Source organism: Ochotona princeps, chromosome 13, assembly GCF_030435755.1.
Source record: "Ochotona princeps isolate mOchPri1 chromosome 13, mOchPri1.hap1, whole genome shotgun sequence".
Taxonomy (NCBI): domain Eukaryota; kingdom Metazoa; phylum Chordata; class Mammalia; order Lagomorpha; family Ochotonidae; genus Ochotona; species Ochotona princeps.
Genome location: NC_080844.1, coordinates 63,113,775 through 63,137,592, shown reverse-complemented (window position 1 = coordinate 63,137,592; position 23,818 = coordinate 63,113,775). Strand labels below are relative to the sequence as shown.

General features: G+C 47.4%; 1 protein-coding gene across 2 annotated transcripts in view; it reads right to left on the bottom strand.

The window, feature by feature from the left end:
* ACADSB (acyl-CoA dehydrogenase short/branched chain) overlaps positions 1–23,818 on the bottom strand; it is a 55,949-nt gene that overhangs the window by 17,724 nt on the left and 14,407 nt on the right. Inside the window, exons 2-3 of one of the 2 annotated variants that reach the window (XM_058671381.1) lie at positions 10,137–10,293; positions 3,245–3,345 (exon numbers count right to left, since the gene is read on the bottom strand). In XM_058671381.1, the coding sequence (XP_058527364.1) occupies positions 3,245–3,345; positions 10,137–10,293 (258 nt within the window). The remainder of the gene's footprint in view (positions 1–3,244; positions 3,346–10,136; positions 10,294–23,818) is intronic. The other variant, XM_012925515.3, reaches the window with a different exon arrangement.

Below are 23,818 nucleotides of genomic sequence, written 5' to 3'. Positions count from 1 at the left end.
CCTATGTGATTCCCAATGACCAGGACACCAAACTTGCTGGCAAGTTTGGAGACTAAGACCTGGCTGTTCAGAGGGGAGAAAAGGTATGATTGGTTTGGGTCAGACTGATTCATCAGCCCACATGGGAGTACTGAGATGAGCTGTTAGCATAGAGCATCACTGACTGCCACATGCCAGTCCACAAGAAAGCTATGGCTGAGGGCCTGTCTGGCAGTGTTGGATCCCAGCACCTGACTGAGTGTCGGAACAGGGGTGAGTCACATTAGGAAGGGTCACAACACCAACCAGCACGTGAGAAAACCAGGTCTGGGGGTAGATTCTGCGGGGGATAGATGGGCCCAACACTGTGGAAATACAAGTCCCGCTGGTTAGCTTAACAGTTGGAGTGGAGATGGGCTGAACTAGGAACGACTATGGAACCCACCGACACTCATGGGGGCTGGGGCTGGTGACAACATGGGCAGGTCCAGGCTGCAGCACCTGCAAGTGCATCCGATCACAGGGTGTGAGGCAGGCCGGGCCGCAATATCCTCCAGCTCATACAAAGGCTAAGATGGAGTGGCACTATGCCAGGCAAGGACCTAGCCTGCTGGAGCATGTGAGCTCTGGGTCGGGGACTGCACTGAGTGGGAGAACCTGGGAACCTGGAGAACCTATTGGGGGTCACAGCTCCTGCTGGTAAGCACGTATTTCAGGCCTGGGTTTTGGGAAGCCTGAGTAGGGTAACTCCAACTGTTGGCTAAGGAGTGGGTTGGCTTTGGAGGGGGGCAATCGGGCAGGGCTGAGCCAACCTTACCTCACTGGCAAGGGAAGAAACTAGGCTGGAGCACAGGTCAAGTTCAGCTAGGCTGTCACACACTCGAGACTGCATGAGACTGGTAGGGGAGTAGACGGAGCAGGGCCAGGTTCCGGCATCCGCCAGCGAGTTGTGGGATGTGGTTTAGGTTGGGTCAGGCTAAAGCATCCAAAAGCAAAGGTCATGATCAGGTCAAGCTGGGTCAGAGCAACCACAGCCATGTGCCAGATCTATAGCTGGGAACACACCTAGCTGGGGAGCTAAGGGGATGCCCTGGCTGGGTTGTGGTTCCCACTACTAAGCACAGGGTTGCAATAGGAGCAATGTTTTGGTCTATATAAGGCTGCAGCATATCTTGGCACAGTGTGAGCTGGGGCTGGATGCGCATGACAGGGCTAGACCCCAGTACCCACTGGTGCTCATGAGGACCAGGGTGGGTGTAGGATGGGCTAGGCTAGGTTTTTATCCCTGATGAGCCAGGTATTAGCTGTGTCTGTGTGTGGACCAGGCTAGACTGGGCTGCAATACTCAACAATAATAACTGGAATGGGTTGAAGGCTGGTCAGAAAAGGCCACTGTTCCTGCTAGGTCAGGAGGTGGATTGAGTAGGGCTGGCCCATGGACAAACCTGTGTGCGCAGGAACTGGCCCTGGGAAGAGTTCGGATGGAGAAGCCTGGGAAACTACTCTGTCAGGACACAGCTCCTGCAGGTGAGTGCAAGAATCACAATAGCGAGCAGCCCAACCAGGCCAGGAAATGGTACTCAGCAGCATACATTGGCGCAGGTTGGGGGCGAACCAGGCAGGGCCAGTTCACATCAACCACTGGCGAATCTGGGCACCAGAACAGGGTGTGGGTTGGGCCAGATCTGATTGTAACACACCAGTACACATTATGGCTTGGACTGGGTGCCAGCTGGGCTGGGCTAAGCTTTAGCCCCCATCAACCTGAGCTGGATTTGGGGGCGGGATGGGCCGGGCCAGGACAGGTCAGGCTAGAGCACCCAGTGCAAAGGTGAAGTGGGGCAGGCCATGTCAGACTGGGACATGGCACCCAACCAGCACACGCAAGTCCTGGGGGTGCTCCAGTGGGAGTTGGGATGGGGGTAGACCAGACTGGGCAGAGCTACAACACCTGTGTGTGGGCCTCAGGTGAGCTAGATCAGGGAAAAGCCAGGCTGGATTGATGGCTTTACTGGTGCAAGCATAGATCACAGTGTGTGAGGGTTGGTTGGGCTTTGTTGCGGCATCAGCTGGCAGATGCTGGCACTGGGGGCTAATCCTGTCAAGCTGAACTGCAGAACCACCTGGAAAGTGCATGGTCTGGGAGTGGGCCCAGGAGGGAAATAGTGGGCACTTCCCTCTATGTTACCACTCCCAGAGGACAGCATGAAAACCAGGACTGGGGCAGATGTGGCTGGACAGAACAATACCCACCAGCATGTGTGTGGGCTGGATAGTGGGACTGGTTGGTTGAACTAGGCTTCACTGCCCATTGACATGTCGGAGAGCTGAATGGGATGTGGGACAGACTGGACCAGTCTGCCATACATACGGGCAAGCAAGGGAACCAGGACAGGGGCAGGCCTGGTGGGGGTTATGAGGAGTCACCCCGACTAGGCTGCAGCTCCCACTGGTTTGTGTGAGGGCCAAGTGTGTGGTGGGCAGAATCAGGCTGCACTGCAACACCCATTGGTTCTTGTAGAAGACATGGCTGGAAACAGAACTGACCCAGCAATTGCAGCCACCAACATATGCGTAAGCTGATTGGCGGACGGGCTGTTCTGGACCCTGTACTGGCATGCACACACAGGAATCAGGCCTGGGATCACCTCAGACAAAGCTTCTTTGAGGATCCCTCCAACTGAACCGCTGATCTCAGAACCCCAACCACAAAGAGAAGTGCAGGTTCCATGGTCTGACCATGGAGTGCAAGTGTCAAAGTCGAGCCTCCTCAGAGGCTCAGATGGAACAGTAGTCAGCAAATCCAAGTGCACATGGAGGATAGGGCAGTCTGTTGGAACCTGCAGAGGACACCTGGTACCACAACAGGACAGAGGACAGAACAAATCGGTATTTACCCCAGCCATGTGTTAGCAATGAAATCTGGGCAAACAGACTCTAAGGTTGACTGTGTCAGCCAGTGGATTCTGGAGAGATTTCATCATTTTTGGAATGGTGAGACTGGCAGCAATTCAGAACTGTTGGACTATCAAAAGCACTTGAGCAGGACCCTCAGAGCATGTTCCACGTCGGGGACCTGGGATGAGTGGGAGGCTGGGTGGGCTTCTCTGTTTATTCTCCCCTTACCCCAGATCTGTAAAAAAAATTAAACAAAAAAAACCCCACTTTCCTGTAGCCCTTGACTCTTTGTGCCCTAATCAACTATGTGAAGATTATCAAAATAAAATAATAAAAACAGAAAATGAAAGAATTATGAAATATATACCCCTTGTTGAAATAATCCTTGTATTACTGATTCCTCCACCTTTGCATTTTCATCCATTGTGGAAACGAAAGGCGCAACTTGTTCTTGTGCAAATTTTTTAACTGCATGAAAAAAAAAAAGAAGTATAAGTTTATGTTCAAGCGACACACATGTTAACAAAGATTGTAACAGTTCATTTATAGTTTGATAAGAAAACTTTGTTTTCAACACATTTAACTAGGCATCTGGCACAGTGAGCCAAGCTGCCACCTGCAAGTCAGCATCCAATACTGAAGCACTAGTTTCAGTCCCAGATGCCTTGATTCTAATCCAGCTCTGGACTACTGTGTTAGGGAAAGCTCCAGAAGCTGGGCCAGGGGCCGAGGTGCCTACCACACATGTGGGAGACCTGCACAGAGTTTCGGCTCCTGCGTTTGGCATGGCACAGCCCAACTGATCATAGTTGTTTGGGAAGTAAACCAGTAGATGGAAGATCTCTGCTTCTCACCTTCTCACTCTTCTGAAAGTAAATCTTTTTTTTAAAAACAAGAGTTATATATGTCTTTTTTTTTTTAAAGAGGCAGAAGCATCCCTCTTTTTTTTTTTTTTTGAGATTTTTTTTTTTTAATTACAAAGTCAGATATACAGAGAGGAGGAGAGACAGAGAGGAAGATCTTCCGTCCGATAGTTCACTCCCCAAGTGACCACAATGGCCGGTGCTGCACCAATCCAAAGCTGGGAACCAGGAACCTCTTCTGGGTCTCCCACGCAGGTGCAGGGTCCCAAAGCCTTGGGCCGTCCTCGACTGCTTTCCTAGGCCACAAGCAGGGAGCTGGATGGGAAGTGGAGCTGCTGGGATTAGAACTGGCACCCAGAGGAGTTGCCCAGGCACCTCCCTCTGAGCCTCTCCCTTTGCCAAGTTATGCACATACCAGCGGGTTTTTGAGCCAGCTCTTCTCAGTTCACCTCCTGTCCAAGCAGGAACAGTGGCTTAACCTGGCTGGCTTTCACCCCATTCTGGTTCTTGTTATAGGATGTTTCAGCCCAGCTGTGGCTCATCTATACCCACGTAAAGTTCACAAGTGGCTCAGTGGGGGGTCGAGACCTAGCCTAGCCAGTCTCATGTTTACCTTGGTTATCCAGGACACCAGACGGTGTTGGGGTCCGGCACAGTCCGGTGCATCCAATCCCAGCCCATACTAGTGCCTTGGGAGACTACAACTATTTCTAGGTTAGGACACAGCCCCCCTTCCCGCACACGTTCCCCTTGGAGGGAGCCTCAACCCAGTTAGGGTATCCCCTTGGCTCCCAGACTGGGCCTGTTACTAGCCGTAGATCATATGCCTGCCAGTGGTTGCTCTGACTCAGCTTGTTGCAGTCCCTCATTTGTCCTAGCCTCAGCCTTCCAGGTTAGCGCAAGAAGCACAATAGGTAACAGCCCAGAATAGGCCACGGAAAATTTCCGACGGGCATACATTTGGCACGGGATAGTGGCAGTCCAGGCTGAATCAGTGCATGTTGTCCACTGGCAAATCCAAACACCAGAACAGAGTGTGGGTTGGGCCGGGTTTGGTTGCGACAAAAACAGCGTACAATGTGGAATGTCAGGGCGAGGTTACCGGTACTAGATTTGACTGCAGCGCCCAACCAGCACACGTGAGAACCAGGAGGGGCAGAGCCAGCATGGGAATTTAGGGGCTGGTCCCCTCACCGGACAGCTACTCCCACTGGAGAGCATGGGCTGGTTTGGGGACAGACCACACTAAGCAGGGCTACAACACCTGTGCGCTGCTTGGGAACTAGACCAGGAAAAAGCCAGACTGAGCAAATTATCCCCTACTGGGGCAAGCATGAATTAGAATGGATGAGGGGTGTAAGGACTTAGCCGCTACACCAGCTGGCAGAAGCTGGCTCTGGGGACTAATTCTGTTAAGTCAAATCGCGGAACCACCCGAAAAGTGCATAAGCCGGGACAGTGAACGACCCAGGAGGGAAACAATGGATTCCCCCCTCTTGGGTCACTGCTCCCGCGGGAGGACATGATAACTTGGAAGGGGGCTGGGGTGGCTAGACAGAGAGGAACTCAACAACATCTGTGGGGGCTGGATGGCTGAGCTGGTTAGTTAAAACTAAGCTTTAAAACCCAGGGACAAATACAAGAGCCAAATGGGATGTGGGACAGACTGGACTAGTCTGCTATACACACAGGCAAACCAGTATAGGGGGCGGGCCTAGTGGGGGTTATTGTGGGTCGTCCCGACTAGGCTGCAGCCCCCACTGGTTGACGCAAGTGCCGAGTATGTGCTAGGCAGAACCAACCTAGTCTGCAACACCCACTGGTTCCAGAGCAACTCCAGTCCTAAAACAAACCAGCCCAGGAATTGCACCTACAAGCTGATTGTGGCGATCACCAGCTGGACTCAGAACCCTAGCCATGAAAGACAGAGGACAGAACAGGTCAATCAACCATCTCAGATATATGTTGGCAGCGAAAACTGGGCGAATGAAGACTCTATGATGGACAGTGTCAACCAGTGAACTCTGCAATGACCTCATCGAGCTGGGAGTGGCGAGACTGGCAGTGATTCATAACTAGAGAAATATTAAAACCACTAGGGGTTGATCGCAGCTAAATAGTCTCCCCAAGAAGCTGTTCAATCCATCTGGACAATGAGCAGCTGGACTATGTGCTTGGCATCTGTTTGCAAGGGAAGAATCTTGATTGAATTTGAACTGTAATGCTGCAACGGGGTGGGGGGGTCCACCGTGGGGGAGGGGCATGGGGAGGGGTGGGGGAGAATCCCAGAGCCTATGAAACTGTCACATAATGCAAAATAATTAATAATAATAAAAAAAAGAACCGGCACCCATATGGGATCCCGGGACGTTCAAGCCGAGGACTTTAGCCGCTAGGCTAAACCGCCGGGCCCGACCATGAAGATTTTTACAGGTAAAATGAAAGTCCCAAATCAGCAGACCTGAAAACAGGCAGGTGACGGTCCGTGGGCCTGCCCTAAGGAGGAGAGCCCCTAAAAAGCAAGGCGCTTTTCCTGATGGGACAGATTTTAAGAGGAACTAGTTGCATGGGAGCGAGCCCAGTACAAACAGGCTGGTGGAGGCCTCAGGCAACCTGGTGAGAAGCTAACCGACATCTGGCCTGGATCAGCTAGACCCTGAAAGCTGACACCAGCACAGGAGCCAGCAGGACTCTGCCCTGCACATGAAAACACTGCCCACGTGCTCCCAGGAGACCCTTGAGGGTTCCTGACCCTGGATGCCATCCTTGACCTCTATCTAGAGAACAGGGAATGGCCAAATATTTTTCTAACCTACCAAGTTTGTGTACTTTGTTACACAACAACAACAACAAAAAAAACCTAGTAGATGAACAACTCATATTCTAAGAACAGCTCTGTCATTGTGCTACAGGTTTTAAAGCATATCTTAGTTTTACACACACATACACATCTCTTCACAGAACTAAATGAAGGTCAACCACAGAAGGGTTTTATTTTTTTAACAAAAGAAAAATAGAGATTTACAATGCCATGAAGTTAAATAACATACTACTAGATATGACAGTCTCCATTACACAGCTACTATACATCCCCTTAAATGAAAAGCCACAAAACATAATCAACAACAGAAAGAAAAAAAAGAAACTAACAACACTATGAAGTTAAATAACATGCTACTAAATGACTAACGTGTAGCTGAAGAAATGAAAATCAAGAACCTTCTTGCAGAAAATGATGCTACTATATGATCTAGGAGTCATTGAATCATTTAATCAGAACAAAGTGTTTTGAAGAGATGAAACTAACAGAAAACAACAAAACCCATGCGATATAGATTCCGCTGATTTTTGTTGATGAAGTGTGTCTCTTCTAGACAATAAATAGATGGGTTTTGTTTTTTAACCCAGTCTACTAATCTTTGATGCTTGATTGATGAGTTTAAGTCAGTTACATTCAGGGTTAATATGAATGGGTGGTAATTTGGTTCTGTCATTTTAGCAATGGGTTGTTCATTGATTTAATTTTCTGTTGTCATTTTATTGGAATATTCTTCAGATTTGGCTTTGGTTTTGGTGGGTGCTATTCCTCTTCTCTGTCAAGACAATATCTTTATGTATCATTTGTAGGGCAGGTTTGGAAGAGTTCATATTCTTTTAACTTTTCTTTACTGTGAAAGAATTTTATTTCATTTTCAAAGACAAAGAAAAGCTTAGCTGAGTATGTTATCCTTGGCTGACAATTTTTTTCTTGGAATATGTCGCTCCAGTCTCTTCTGGCCTGTAGAGTTTCCTGTGAGAGGTCTCCTGTGAGTTTGATTGGCATTGCTTTATATGTCAGTTGATTTTTTTCACGTGCACATTTAGGGATCTTTTCCTTATGTTTGATTGAAGAGAGCTTGATGATCATGTGTCTTGGTGAAGATCGCTTTTGGTCAAGCCTGTTGGGAATTCTGTGCCCCTCCTGGATGTTGTTTCCCAATTCTTTCTCTAGCTCAGGGAAATTTGCCCTTATTATTTCATTAAATACATTTTTAAACCCAGCTTTTCTTTCTGCACCATCTGGGACTCCCATAACTCTTATATTTGGCCTTTTAATAGTGTCTTTCAATTTGTGAATACTTTTTTTGGCCTGATCCAGCTCTGCTTCCAGCTTTTTGTTTGTTTCCCCCTGGTGACAGGAAATACGTTGTAATTTTGAGATTCTGTCTTCTGCCTCCTTCATTCTATTTTGGAGACTCCACTGTACTTTAATTTGCTCCACTGTATTCTTTTTTTTTTTTTTTTAAAGATTTATTCATTTTTTATTACAGCCAGATATATACAGAGGAGAGACAAAGAGGAAGATCTTCCGTCCGATGTTTCACTCCCCAAGTGAGCCGCAACGGGCCGATGCGCGCCGATCCGAAGCCGGGAACCTGGAACCTCTTCCGGGTCTCCCACGCGGGTGCAGTGTCCCAATGCATTGGGCCGTCCTCAACTGCTTTCCCAGGCCACAGGCAGGGAGCTGGATGGGAAGTGGAGCTGCCGGGATTAGAACCGGCGCCCATATGGGATCCCGGGGCTTTCAAGGCGAGGACTTTAGCCGCTAGACCACGCCGCCGGGCCCTCCACTGTATTCTTCATTTCTGATATATCAGCTTTCATTTGATTCATTTCCAGTGTGACATATTCCTTGAATTCCTTGAATGCCAGTTTTACATGCTTCTCATTGTTGATAAGAAGTTTTATAACAAGTGTTTTGAATTCTGTGTGCCTCATTTTCTCGATGTCTTCATCAGTTAATTCTGAGGTTGGCATAGGGTTTTGCTCCTTTGTAGCGAAGTCTTCGGTAATATTCATTGTGCCTCAGTCTCTTCTTTTGTTCTTGGTCATTGCATTTCTGGTTATCAGATTCTTCTCCTTGGGGCAGGTTTCTAACCTCTGTCACCACAGGTCTACAATTTAATTTTACTTATTGCAGTTGGTACATGGCTCTTTGTTTGCAGTCATTTGTGCCACTCCCTCCAGCAAGTTCCAGGTCTGGGTTCTTATGTTAAATTTCCACCATGGTCTCTGTAGCCACAGCACCTGGCTCACCACTCTCCACCTCCTGTGATACCGTGCTGAGGCTGCACCAATGTCTGTTCATCCTTTCTCGCACTTCCGGTTGGAGCAGGTCCCAGGATTAGGGAGACACCAGGTGTCTTCATATAGGTAGGTTATTGGTGGTGCTGATCTTGCCGGAACCTGTTGACCGTTATGTCTGAGGGCCACAGAGACCTAGTTTGACCCGTACAATGACACAGTCGGTATTATTTTCCTGTGGGACCAACGCAATCCACTGAACTCAGTGAGTTCTTGCTGAACTTAGCACATGCGCAGCTCGCTGTTGTCCCCTGCAGTCTTAAATTCTTTGCCATACTGTAAGCAATGGTGCCTGATGTGCCACTACTAGAGTTGTTGATCTGCTGGCCATCAGGTTTGAGGATTACCCCGACCTGTCTTGGGTGGAACCTGTAGGATGCCATATTGTTGCAGTTCACTGAGTCAGAAATGAGTTCACTCCCAGCTCCATGCATACACAGTCCTGACCCATAGCCCTTGCCTCCTTAAACAAAATGGTGCCCAATATGGCTTGAGGAGGCGGTCTGGGCTATGAAATCCACCCTGTTCCCACACCACCCATCTGGACCTGCTGCTCTGTCTGTGCTCATGGTCAAATCAAACAGACCAGCAGGACAGATAGTTCTTTGTCTGGGTTCATCTCTGGAGCTCCCACTAAACGTTCCTTCCCACCTTGTTGCTGGTGGAGTTCTAGTTGTTGGTGGAGTTCAGCTCACCTTTCACTGAATGCCTCTGCAACACCACACCATTGTGTCCATTGCTTTCCTGTGTCTGTCAGTCTCCAGGTACCCCTCTGCTTTTGTTCTGTCCTATTCTATCTCCTGGAATGTGCCCTCTCTGCTTCACACTGGGTAATATTTCTCCATCTGTCTAAACGTGTCCTAACCCTATTCTGCCATCTTGATTCTCTGCAGAAGGGTTTTAGCAGTGTACAATTTGTACTCTGGATTCAGGCTCCCTGTTCCCATCAGGAGCATTTCACAGATAAAGGCACATCGTTAATTTCATGTAAAGCTTGAAAACCCCATTATCTAAACAAATTTTTAAAATGGAGTATTTATGCTCTTCTAACTCTGCAAGTCTACATAAGAAATTGTAACAAGGTGGCTTCTGAGAAGTGGGGAGCAAGGGGCCCCAGGCTTCTGCTGCTGTTTTCAAAATCTTGGACACACACACACACACAATTTTTTCCAAGGTTGCACCACAGCCTCCTCTGTTTGCAAAGTGAGCTGAGCAAATCTTGTCAATAGAACTGCTGTCAGAGAAATATGACAAAGATGAGAAAGATCCTACCTGAGCTCTTTATCATCATTTCCTCATCCGTAAATGTTTGCAGTGGAGCAAGGGGTAGCCCATTACTTGCTGTCTCGAGTAGCGCTTCCGACTGGGAGGACTTGAGTGCATGAGGTAGGATTTTCCAGGACAAGCAACTTGGCAAGTTTCTCCTCAGCTGCAGAGCGGCCCCAGTGGAGAAAGAGTACATTAAACATAAAGGGCGTCAGGTATTTCTGGGAATAACTTTCTAACCCAGCCCCAGGCAAGTGGCCTTCACAGCCACAGGCGCCCCGACTATGCACTCCACCAACCTCAGACCAAAAACAGTGACACACAAAAGTCTGCAGTGAACATTCTTCCTTTTTAAAGACTTGTTTTATGGGCCTGGCGCAATAGCCTAGTGGTTAAATCCTGCCCTTGCATCTGTTGGGACCCCATATGGGTGCCAGTTCGTATTCTGGCTGCTGTACTTCCCATCCAGCTCCCTGCTTGTGTCCTGGGAAAGCAGTAGAGGATGGCCCAAGGCCTTGGGACCCTGCACCCATGCGGGAGATCCAGAAGAAACTTCTGGCTCCTGGCTTCAGATTGGCACAGCTCCAGCTGTCGCTGCCAAATTTGAGGAGTGAACCATGGGGCGGAAGAACTCTCTCTGTTGTCTCCCTTCTGTAGCTTTGCCTTTCCAATGGAAATTTTTTTAAAAATATATTTATTTTATTTATTTGAAAGGCAGAATTTTAGAGAAAAAGAGAGGGAGATCTTCCATTTTCTGGTTCCCTTCCCAAACGGCCGTGACAGCCAAGGCTGGGTCAGACCAAAGCCAGGAGCTTCTTCTGTGTCTCCCATGCACTTGGTCCATCCTCTGCTACCTTGCTGGGCACATTAGCGGGGAGCTGAGTAGAAAATGGAACATGAGGAACTTGAACCTGCGTCTCTATGGGATACTAGTGTCACAGGTGGCAGTTTATCGCACTACACTACCTCAGTGGGTATTATGCTTGTCTTTATTCCCTGAACTATCCAGCACAACAACTATGTTCATTGCATTTACATTGTATTAGGTATCATTTTCAAGATGATTTAAGGTATATGACATGATGTACAAGGGTTGTGCACAAATGAGAAACCATTTTACATCAGGGAATTGCGCATCTGTGGGTTTTGGTATTGAGGCATATTAGGGAACCAATCCCCCAAGGATATTGGGGGATGATGTAACATCAAAATAAGGGACATTACTTAGCATATATTTAATTTCACTGCTTTTTGAACACAAATCTGTTGATATTATATAAAATCACTCTTCATTTAGCAATGAGTTGTTCTAAATACACTTCCCAGCTAATTCACTTTTACCAGGAAACACAACTTTCCAAATGAAACTCATGCTCAAAATTTTGTACTTCATTGACTTGACAAAGAACATGACACTTCTGCCCACCACTGACCCTTGTCAGGCACTCTCTCTGAGGGCACACAGGCAGGGCAGCAAAACAGGCTGCTGCCTGCCCTTGGTGGCCCCAGTGGCTGGACTTCTGTGGTTTCTATCACTGGCTTTGCTCTTTGTTTGTTTGTTTTTGCCTTCTACTGGTGAGACATTGTGGTACAAGATTTTTTAAAAAAAATAAGCGGGCTCAGCAGCGTGGCCTAGTGGCTAAGGTCCTCGCCTTGATCCCATATGGCCGCTGGTTCTAATCCCGGCAGCTCCACTTCCTCTCTGTCTCTCCTCCTCTCAGTATATCTGACTTTGTAATAAAAATAAAATAAATCTTTAAAAAAATAATAAGCTTCAGAGTCTGGAAGAAGTAATTTCAAATTCTAGCATCTGGGCCCAGTGCGATAGCATAGTGGTTAAGGTCCTCGCCTTGAACGTGCCGGGATCCCATATGGGCGCCGGTTCTAATCCTGGCAGCTTCATTTCCCACGCATCCAGCTCCCTGCCTGCGGCCTGGGAAAGCATTCGAGGATGGCCCAGAGCACTGGGACCCTGCACCCACGTGGGAGACTTGGAAAGAAGATCCTGGTTCCCGGCTTTGGATCTGCGCAGCACCGGCCGTTGCGGTCACTTGGGGAGTGAACCATTGGACGGAAGATCTTCCTCTCTGTTTCTCCTCCTCTCTGTACATTTGCCTTTCCAATAAAAATAAATGAATCTTTAAAAAAAATTCTAGCATATGATAAGCAATGGCTACATGATCTCGGGCAAGTGATTTTCAAACTCTCATTTCAACATCCCAGAATGTTTTCTTATCTATAGAAGGCAGATAATATAATCTTGGAGGTTTTCTGAGGATTACTGAGACAACCCAGAGAAAGGCCTAGCATAGTACCTGCTAAACAGCAAGGCCTCAATCAGTGTTAGAAGCTATCTTGTTTGCAACTACCAGGCACCAGCAGGCACCACAAGAGTCACAGCAGAAATAACAGGGTCAAACTACCAGCTCTTGTTTCTTGCTGGTGGGCTTCCCTGTTGCAATGTCCCAAGCCGTGTGGGATATGTGTTTTCCCAAGTTTTGATCATATACAGAAAAGCTAAGGAAACAGGGGTTGTTCACCTCTCTGCATGAGCCCCTCTCTGCAGCGTGTGCTAAGAGCAGACATACACCAGAACAAGGGGACACTGGCCAGCTAGAAGGGAAGCATAGCTGGCCAGCTCATCTTCACGTTTGTTTTCAGGATTAGATAATCCAGAGCAAAGCTGCAGAGGACTTCATTCATTGAAAGACAGAGCTGGGACAGGAATCCTCTGGACTAGAAGGAGGGAGGGAGGCACATGAGGTCTGGTCTTCCTGTTGAAGCAGGAATGATAGTAATACAGGAAAGGGGAAGACAGGTCAGAAATGGAAGTGTAAAGGGGCTGTAAGTGGGGAGAAAGGTTGCTGAGCAGGAGGCATGGCAGCAGCTGGCACAAAGACAGGTCAAATGGCGGTGGGGTAAGAACCGGAGACATGGAGAAAGCGGAGGCCAGGAGGGGAGCACTTTGCACATGGCTGCCAGTGGTCATGGATGTGTCCTCGGGACTAGAATGGAACTAGTCTTCACAAAACCTGCCTTGTTTCAAAACTGCAACATACTGCCCACATCGCTCAGTTCCAGCAGCGATGTCAGGGAACACGAGTGAAACCCACTATAGAATTCCTTGTGAATCTTAGTTAATTCGTCAGCTTTGTTTAGCCAGCCCGTCAGCTTTGTAAGTGTGTCTTTTTAGGAAAGCCCACCCCTGAGACACTTAGGGAGGCGTGTGCTTCTCCCGCAGAGGTGGTTCTCCTGCTGACACAGCTGCACCCCACAGTCACAGTGCTGCCACTGCAATGCATGACAAAGCAGATAAGTGTTCCACACACAGCAATGACTTTAGATTCACAAACAGAGGCAAATGTGCTTTTGAAAGTATGAGATGGTTCACAAGCACAGGGTGGGGTTATTGACAAGATTCAGCACGAAATACAGCTGCCGTTTGTGAAGTGTTGAATGGTACTAGTCCTTTAGCAGAAAAGCTGTGCCCAATGTGGTTTTTAATAACGGTAAGTTGGCCTTTAACTGCACGGCCCAGTTTCCAATGCTGATTTCCCAACATCGCCGGCTCCTCATGTTGACCGTGGCCTTTGAAGTGGTGGCGTCCACTCCATCAAAACGATTTCCCACCGCTGTGACCCATTGCAGCGCATCATCACATTTTTTGTACAGAGCAGCAATTGCTTCCTGAATGGAGCAATGGTTATTTATGCATTGCCAAATGCTTTTCAGAGCTTAGCTCTGTTTCCTACGCGACTGACCAGAGCCCTGCTGCTGATTAAACCAGGGGCCTGCAGACCCCTGTGAACAGAACACTCAAGTAGTGACATCTTTATTTTATTAGCCTCTTGCTAAAATTTCCCTTAATTATAAATATAGGCAACAAGTACAGGATTAGCAGTATCTGTGTCTCCAACACAGAGATTACAGACATCTCTAAATCACTGAATTGGTACAAACATCTGAAATACTGTGTTCACCATTACTTTAGAATTATGGTAGCTATCAGAATGACTGCCAGATCCTATTTAGTGACCATACAATATTAAACCATAACATGTTTTATGGCTATTTTATAATTGATTTCCTTCATGATTTTCTATACTTAATGCCTTTTAAGACATTTGAGAAAGGATCTACACACCTCATTTCTGTGTATACTTCACTTACAGCACATTAATGTTAAGAATCCCTGACCACAGAATGCTGAACTTGCTCAGTGGAGCCACTACCTTGGTTAGAAGCTCTTCCTGTTTCTAGAGCTTTTCAAGTGCCTCGAATCTCGAGGCTTTCACACCAGCAATGGCTGAGAAGGCTACCAGAGTTCTCTCCCTTTCTTCAGACTTCTCACAGGAGAAGACTGGTCTAACCAAGCAGTGGCCCAGCCGGAATCCCTGTGGTCACGGTCCACACCTGAACACCCTCCTGCTGTCTGCTGAGATGGCTAAGATGCTCACAAGCACGGAACCCAACCCGCAGCTCCTTCCCCTCTACCTTTCAGAAAGCTGTCTTCCCTTTCCTGAGTTCATACTTCACCTCAGGTTCTTTGGATTACAAACTGTTTCTTCATTCTCAATGAACATTCCTAAGAGTAAGTGGAGGCCAGTGACTCCTTGCGCCCCAGGGAAGCCTGGAAAACATCGCATTAACGCATTAACGGTGTCTATCTGTGTATCCCATTTCCCTTGAGGCTCTGTCAGCCCTCAACCCCCCTTCCTGCACTTCCCGGAGGGCTCTTCTGCCCTCCTGCCAATCTCCCTTATCCTGCCAGCGTCCTTGGAGAGTTCACAATCCGTAACACTTGCTTACCCAATGTCCAGCCTGAGCTTCTCACCTCTGGGGACTTTGTCCCCTACCATCTAGTTGGATGGGTCATCCACCCCAAATCATTTCTTCTACAGATTTTTTTTTAAAGATTTATTTTTATTGCAAAGTCAGATATACAGAGAGAGGAGGAGAGACAGAGAGGAAGATCTTCCGTCCGATGATTCACTCTCCAAGTGAACCGCAACGGGCCGATGCGCGCTGATCCGATGCCAGGAGCCAGGAACCTCCTCCAGGTCCCCCACACGGGTGCAGTGTCCCAATGCATTGGGCCGTCCTCGACTGCTTTCCCACGCCACAAGCAGGGAGCTGGATGGGAAGTGGAGCTGCCGGGATTAGAACCGGCGCCCATATGGGATCCCGGGGTGTTCAAGGCGAGGACTTTAGCCGCTAGGCCACGCCGCCGGGCCCCCCAAATCATTTCTTAATACTCCAGTGTTTGCATCAGACAGCTCTTCCTTGGCATACTTTGTCTCCAGCTTCTGCACCCCACGGTCACTAACCTGTGCTAAAGCACTGCCAGCTGTCCGGCGCCTTTCCCTCAGTCTCTCCTGCTCCCATTACTTACACAGTTGCTCTTTTCAAGCATTTGTAACATAATATCTTACCTAACACTTGTGTATTTATAACATAACATTCTTATCCAAGCTTTTTCAGATTTATTTATTCTTATTGGGAAGATAGATTCTATAAAGCGAAGGAGAGACAAATAGAGATCTTCCATCCGCTGGTTCATTCCCAAAATGGTCACAATGGCCAGAGCTGACTAGATCTGAAGTCAGGAGCCAGGAGCTCCTTCTAGTTCTCCCATATGGGTGCAGGATCAAAGGGTTTGGGCCATCCTCTGTTGTCTTCCCAGGCCATAATCAGGAAGCTGGATGGGAAGTGCCAGGACACGAACCAGAATGCATATAGATGCCAGTGTTAGCAGGTGCAGGATTAGCCTGTAGGGCCACAGTGTCAGCAAGGGGCTTCCCCATAACCTTCCCCTAGCTTCCCTAATGTCTGGCACCTGATGCGTGAGTAGCCACCATTCAGTCATCTCAGTGGTCTAGCAGGGGCATTGTCAGACCAACAGGAACTTATAGCCACCTCCTCTAACCTGCAGCTCAAGAGCATCCGGCATTTTTCACAGCCTTTCCCTTTCCCTGAAACAATTACCTCAAACCCCACATTCTCCTCAAAGCTCTATCCCTCACTGCCAAGTACAGTCTCTCCTGCTCAAGGGAAAAGCCCAACAAATGGAACCCCTCAACCTTTTAGAACCAATTCAATAAACCATCCTGAATTTGCACCTGTCTGTCAGCCTCCCTCCTCTGACAAGAGACCATCCTAGACCTCTTCCTGGGTCGGATGCCTCCACCCTTGAGGATCCCAAGCCACCACGTTTCCTTTCTCAGCATTTTCCATTTCTGCTTCAAACTGTTCATCAGTGTGAGTGCTGTTCCAACTCTTTCCTTGCTGGGTTAACCATGTTTCCTTTTGCTTCCTCCTCTTGCCTGCCCCCTGCAGCCAGTCCCTGTTTAGGCGTGCCCCTCCTGGCTGCCCCTGTCCTTCCAGCCCCTCATTCACCCATCAGTCACCCAAGATGGCTTTCTCCTCGGTGTCTAGCAGATTCTTCCCCTAGTTCTGTGCTTTTCAGTCTTCAGTTTCCTTGCACCTCATCCTACCTCCAAATGCTTTTGGTCCCAAATCCCATGACTTTGCTTTACTCTTGTTCTCTCCCTATTCTCTTCAGCTCAGTGTTTCTCAGGCTGTGGCTTCCACATCATAACGTAATCCATAAGGGTCAGGAAGGGCACAAGGGAGAGAAGAAATTCTCACACTCACAGTCTGAGTTATTATACCAGTAAAGGTCTAAACCAGTGCTATGATTTACTCCTCAAATGGTTGCAATAGCAGGAGCTGAGCCTATTCAAAGCCAGGAACTTCTTGCAGGTCTCCCACATGGGTACAGGGTCCCAAGGCTTTGGGCCATCCTCTGATGCTTTCCCAGGCCATAAGCAGGGAGTTGGAGGGGAAGCAGAGCCGTCGGGACACAAACCAATGCCCATATGGGATTCTGACAGCACTTATGGGGGAGGATTAATCAACTGAGCCATCTCTCCAGGCCTTATGATTTGAAGTGTGCCCTCCGGAATGCGGGCATTGCCAGTGAACAGTGAACGTGCCAGGGTGATGAGATGGCATCTTCAAGAAGCAATGAAGCCCGGGCCCAGCGCGGAAGCCTGGCAGCTAAAGTCCTCGCCTTACATGCCCCGGGAACCTATATGGGCACTGGTTTTAATCACAGCAGCCCTGCTTCCCACCCAGCTCCCTACTTGTGGCCTGGGAAAGCAGTCGAGGACGGCCCAAAGCCTTGGGACCTGCACCCACCTGGGAGACCAGAAGAAGCTCCTGGCTCCTGGCTTTTGGACTGGCTTAGCTCCAGCAGTTGTGGCCACTTGAGGAGTAAATCATCGGATGGAAGATCTTCCTCTCTGTATCTCTGACTTTCCAATAAAAATAAATAAATCTTAAAACAAAACAAAACAAAACAACAACAACAAACCAGGCGATGAAGCCATGAACCTCCCCGCACCCTCCTCCTTATACAAGAAGCCGCAGGATGCATTCAGCTTGCCGGCCTCTGGAGGGCTGCCATATGAGCACACAACAGTGCCCAACAAGCAGGCCCTCTGAGGCACTGCGCCTGCCAGCACCCATTTCTTGGGACATTCAGGAGAAATGAACTAAGACAATTCACGGCCAGGCCCAGCAGTCCTACTGAATTCACATGCACAAGTAGAGCCAGGCATTGGATGCAGCACTGTGAATCCTGAAATCCAATTATCTATCAACAAAGGAATGCGCACACTGTGGCATATTGATTCAGCAAAGTATTTTATAGAAGTTAAAGTGAACTAGGGAACTACATGTATCAACACAAACAAATGTTGAAGACAAAATAATGGTTTAAAAAAAACAATTTGCAAAAGGCCTTGTCCAGAATGGTAGTATTAATTATAGACTAAAAATTCACTGACTGACAGTGGATTTTCCCATGGGTACACATGGATGTAGCATCAGTTTGTAAAAAATGAACAGAAGGCGCTGACGGAGCTTCAGGGTCGGAAGCATGGGATTGATACCCATGTTGTTTTTGTTTCTTTTTAAAAAATCCGTAGCAAAACAAGTTGCATATATATGGATGCTAGTTCCATCAGGTCCTGTACTTTTCTAAAAATTACACAGGTGTCTTTCACAGGAAGACTTTCAAAAGCACAGTTAGTTACTGGGAACAGGTATGCTATAGGATTTCAAAGTCATCTTGGCTTTCAAAAGCTAGAAGCAGGTTTTAGAATAACGTGCTTAGCATAATATTACTAGACAGTTTACAGATTGCTTAAGCACCTGACTGCTGAAGAGTAGTACATAATTAAACTGGTTTAGCCTGGGAAGTTTACCAACTACTGTGGTGTTTGTGAAGTAAGTGTCCAGGGAACTTACATCAGGGATTATCACTCTGGCTACATATCGTTATCAATCAAGGAACTTAAAAAACAGCCCTCTCTCTCTTTGTCTCCCTAGGTGCTTATCCTATTTTTTATTAGGTAAATTTACAGATACAGGAGAGACAAAGATCTTCCACGGTTCTCTTTGCAAATGGCTGTAATAGCTGAACTCAGTTGATCTGAAACCAGGAGCCTCTTCTAGTCTCCCACATAAGTGCAGGGTCCCAAGGCTTTGAGCTATTCTGTGCTGCTTTCCCAGGCCACAAGCAGGGATCAGGATGGGAAGTGGAAAAGACAGGACATGAACTGGTACTTGTAGACGTAAGCACTGCAAGATGGAGGATTAGCCTGTTGAAGCATGGCATCACTCCCAAAAAAAAGAGTCTTAGTTCCACCACTGAGGATTACCACTCAGCGCATGCAGATCTGGTCTCCTTACTGCTACAACTCTCCCTGAAGTGACCCCACTGGGCAGTCTGGGCCAGAACCTGTGGCTCACTGACCAAGATTCCTTGCTTGCCAAACTGCAGGCTTCTGAATCTTCTCTAAGCTCCACCCACGCATTGTTAAATGCAGCTTTGGAAAAAGAACTCTGTGTTATCATGTGAGCCACTTCCCTGTCCTCAGCATCTGGTCAGGTTCTTCACCCCCCCCCACCCCTCAGGTGATGTTTGCTCACCATGACCTGATTGCAGCAAAATCCACTCGCCCAACCCCCTTCCATATTTCTTTGTAGTCAGCTAGCAGCTTTCTAGTTTGTTTAAATCAGTTCGCACTTTAGGATGTATTATAGGAAGCTAATAGAGCCCGCTACTTGTGGTGTAGGGTAGGATAAAGTGAGATGCAAAGGGTAAAACAGAAATCCTTTTTAAAATTACCCTAAATAATGCTAAAATTTGGGGGGTATCCTGACTGTAGTTGTTACACAAAATTTACAAGTGATAAAACAGCACAGACCTGAGGCCAGCGCCCTGGCTCCCGGCTTCAGCTCAGCTCTGGCCACTGTGGCCATTTGGGAATTGAATCAGCAGATGGGTTATCTTTCTGTCTCTGCTTCTCTCTGGAAATGTGGCTTTCCAACAGAAATAAGTAAGTCCTTTAAAACAAATGGCAGATCTGCATGTGAGTACATGTCTCTAGAGCAAAGGAATGGGGCTGGCAGGGAGGGGAGGCTGCATGCTAGCTGACAGGGAGGTCAGCAGAAGTGGCCGCTTATCTTTCCAGAAGGCCCTGCTATCTTTTCAGAAAGCCTCGTTTAATGCTAATGTGTCTGTCTATGCAGACTGTTCCAGGGCCTTCTATTTCTTTTCTTTTTTTATTTTACAAAAAGATTTATTTTATTTTTCATTGGAAAGTCAGATATACAGAGAGGAGGAGAGACAGAGAGGAAGATCTCCTATCCGCTCATTCAATCCCCAAGCAGCCGTAACTGCTGGAGATGAGTCGATCTGAAGCCAGGAGCCTGCAGTTTCTTCCAGGTCTCCCACGGGAGTGCAGGGTCCCAAGGCTTTGAGCCGTCCTCGACTGCTCTCCTAGGCCACAAGCAGGGAGCTGGATGGGAAGTGGAGCTGCTGGGATTAGAACCGGCGTCCATATGGGATCCCGGGGCTTTCAAGGCGAGGACTTTAGCCGCTAGGCCATGCCGCCGGGCTCTTATCTATTTTCATATCACTGTGGTGACTTGTTGGTGTCCTCCTGGCCTTATCAATGTGTTTTCATGTGCTGGTGAATTTGGGGGTTTCTTCTCAAACATGGTAGGAGAAAAAGATTTAACTCCCAGCATGATTTTAAGCACCTTTCCCCATTTTTAAAAACCACTGGAACATTTTGCTTACTGTTTATTCAGATGACTATTTTCCTATTCAATTTCTTTTTTTCTTTTCTATTGATTTCCAGAAGCTATATAAATTAAATGAGACCATCCAGGCCTGCTGAGGTCTTGGCCACACCTTCAGGTGGGCGGCACCAGCATTGCCCACCCATTTTATAATTAATTAAGAAACCACCAATGGGGAACATCTTACCTGTAGGTTCCCCGCCCAACAAGGAGGGGTAGAGGAAGGCTTAAAATCCCAAGACCCTTCCTCAAACCTTTGGTGTCTCTCTCCCTCCCCTTTCAAGAGGCATCCCACCTCCCGGCTCTTCGGAGGTGCTTTCCCCTTCCTCTCCCTTCCCTGCTCACCTGGTCCCTTCACAAATAAACTTTTCTGTCTGCAACAGATTCCTGGCTTTTTATTTCTATACTAAGCTGAGGAAAGAACCCACTGGGCATTTCTGGTAACATTAAAGAAATTAGCTCTTTGCTGATGAGAATTGCAATTCCTTTGGCCAATTTGTTATTTCTGTTTTGTAGTCAAAACTTATCTTTGTTTTGTCAAAAATTATCTATTTTTCAGGAGAAAGCATTCAAGTTTTTAATTAGAGCACTCTTCCTTATTCTAAGAAAACAAAGGAATTTCCTTATTTGTTTTTACGACTCATTTCTTACATTTAATGTGCTTTTTTTCCTGTCTTTTTGATTTGTTAATTTTAACTATTATTTTATTTTTATAATCTTTACATAGTTGATAAGGGCACAAAGGGTCAAGGGTTACAGGAAAGTGGGTAGGTCATTGATTTCACATTATTTTTTTTTTTTTCCAGATCTGGGGTAAGGGGAAAATGAACAGAAGCCTACCCAGCCTCCCACTCATCCCAGGTCCCTGACGTGGAACATGCTCTGAGGGTCCTGCTCAAGTGCTTTTGATAGTCCAACAGTTCTGAATTGCTGCCAGTCTCACCATTCCAAAAATGATGAAATCTCTCCAGAATCCACTGGCTGACACAGTCAACCTTAGAGTCTGTTTGCCCAGATTTCATTGCTAACACATGGCTGGGGTAGATACGGATTTGTTCTGTCCTCTGTCCTGTTGTGGTACCAGGTGTCCTCTGCAGGTTCCAACAGACTGCCCTATCCTCCATGTGCACTTGGATTTGCTGACTACTGTTCCATCTGAGCCTCTGAGGAGGCTCGACTTTGACACTTGCACTCCATGGTCAGACCATGGAACCTGCACTTCTCTTTGTGGTTGGGGTTCTGAGATCAGCGGTTCAGTTGGAGGGATCCTCAAAGAAGCTTTGTCTGAGGTGATCCCAGGCCTGATTCCTGTGTGTGCATGCCAGTACAGGGTCCAGAACAGCCCGTCCGCCAATCAGCTTACGCATATGTTGGTGGCTGCAATTGCTGGGTCAGTTCTGTTTCCAGCCATGTCTTCTACAAGAACCAATGGGTGTTGCAGTGCAGCCTGATTCTGCCCACCACACACTTGGCCCTCACACAAACCAGTGGGAGCTGCAGCCTAGTCGGGGTGACTCCTCATAACCCCCACCAGGCCTGCCCCTGTCCTGGTTCTCTTGCTTGCCCGTATGTATGGTAGACTGGTCCAGTCTGTCCCACATCCCATTCAGCTCTCCGACATGTCAATGGGCAGTGAAGCCTAGTTCAACCAACCAGTCCCACTATCCAGCCCACACACATGCTGGTGGGTGTTGTTCTGTCCAGCCACATCTGCCCCAGTCCTGGTTTTCATGCTGTCCTCTGGGAGTGGTAACATAGAGAGAAGTGCCCACTCTTTCCCTCCTGGGCCCACTCCCAGATCATGCACTTTCCAGGTGGTTCTATAGTTTAGCATAACAGGATTAGTCTCCAGTTCCAGCATCTGATGTGCATTTTTATACTGGCAAAAGAAAATGGATATCATGAACATACTAAATTTTTTTCTGAATTCTCTTATGACTTATGTTGTATAAAATTCATACTTTCTCTGTCTTTCCCCCTCCAGCCCTGTAACTCTGCCTTTCAAACAAATAAAGGAAATCTTTCAGAAAGATCATGCCCTGGGACTGGCACTGAGGCATATTGGGTTGGGTCACTAGATATCTGGTATGAGTCCAGGCTGGCTAGTCTACCCCTGATCCAGCTCTCTGTTCATGTTTCTGGGAAGGCAAAGGCAAACAGTCCAATTCCTTGGACCCCTGCCACCCATGTGAGAGCCCTGGATGGAGTTCCAGGTGCCTGTTCCTACTGGCCCAGCTTGGCTATTATGGCCATTTGGGAAGTAAACCAGAGGATGTAAAATCTCTGTGTGTGTGCTCCTTCCCCTCCACCTCACCTCTCTGGAACTCTGCTTTTCAAATAAATAAATCTTTGCAAAAAAAAAAAATCCTCTTGCATTGATTCAACATTACTGATGAAGGAAAAGTGAAATTTTATAATTCTGTAACTTAAGTGAATATGTGTAACATCTAAAAGAAGGAATTTATTACTATCAACTGAGCAAAAAACTTCATTCTCCAATCTTGGCAGAATATTTACAAAGTAAATTAGCATAACAAGATACAATCACACACTATCAGAACAGCTAAAATAAAAACTTAGTAGGGTCAATGGTAAGCGTGAGAAACTAAATTTCTTACCACTGCAGGGAATGTAAAATGGCACAGGCACTCTGAAAACCAGCTCAGTAGTTTCGTACTAAAGTGTAGTTAGCACATGAACTGGTGGTTGTGCACTCGGACACAGTGACAAAAGCTGCACATAAATATTCATGGCAGCTTCATTCGAAACAGCCAAAAACTGCAGACAATCCAGACACGTGAAGGGTTAAGAACCCACATTATCTCACGTTATCTGGTGTGGGGGCCTGTTTGGCCGCCAGAGTTGCCATAATGCCTTCAAGGTGCAGACACCGGAGATTCGGCAGGAGTTCCCTTTACCTGACTGAAAGCAGCAACATCTTTCAACTGCATGAGGGCCACGTAAGGATCAGCCTGTCAGATCAGCCTGCACACACTGAAACAGTGCAGGCTTAAGGGACAAAACTGAGTCCAGGATTTAGATGCGGTAGAAATGGCTCTGCACGTTAGCTGCTGGAATTATTCTGAGCACACTTCATCCAAAAGCTTTTGGCAGCAGTGTTTTCTTCAAGCATCATGAAGAGGGAGTATAATGACTTGTTGCTAATGCTGCCTACCCTTCTGGGCAGATACACACTGTCTGGAACATATTTATCTATTCCAAGGACCAGATCAGCTGCAACTGTACCTCATGATTGTGTTCAAACAACCTTTATTAACTTAATAATGATGCACAAAGTGCAACTGGAGTGATGCTGGCAATTCAGGTTATGCCAGAAAGAAGTCCTAATGTGCTTCCTGCAAGTGCATAGGTTAGAGTTCATCACAGATATGGACGCACGAGAATAAGCAATACACATAGCATTCACACTATCTGTAGTTCAGGCAGTCCCTGGGTCTTGGAAAAACACATCCACCCTTCCAGCTGCTGAGTGTGTGTGTTGGGGTGGGGACAGCCTGCTATACAGCACACGA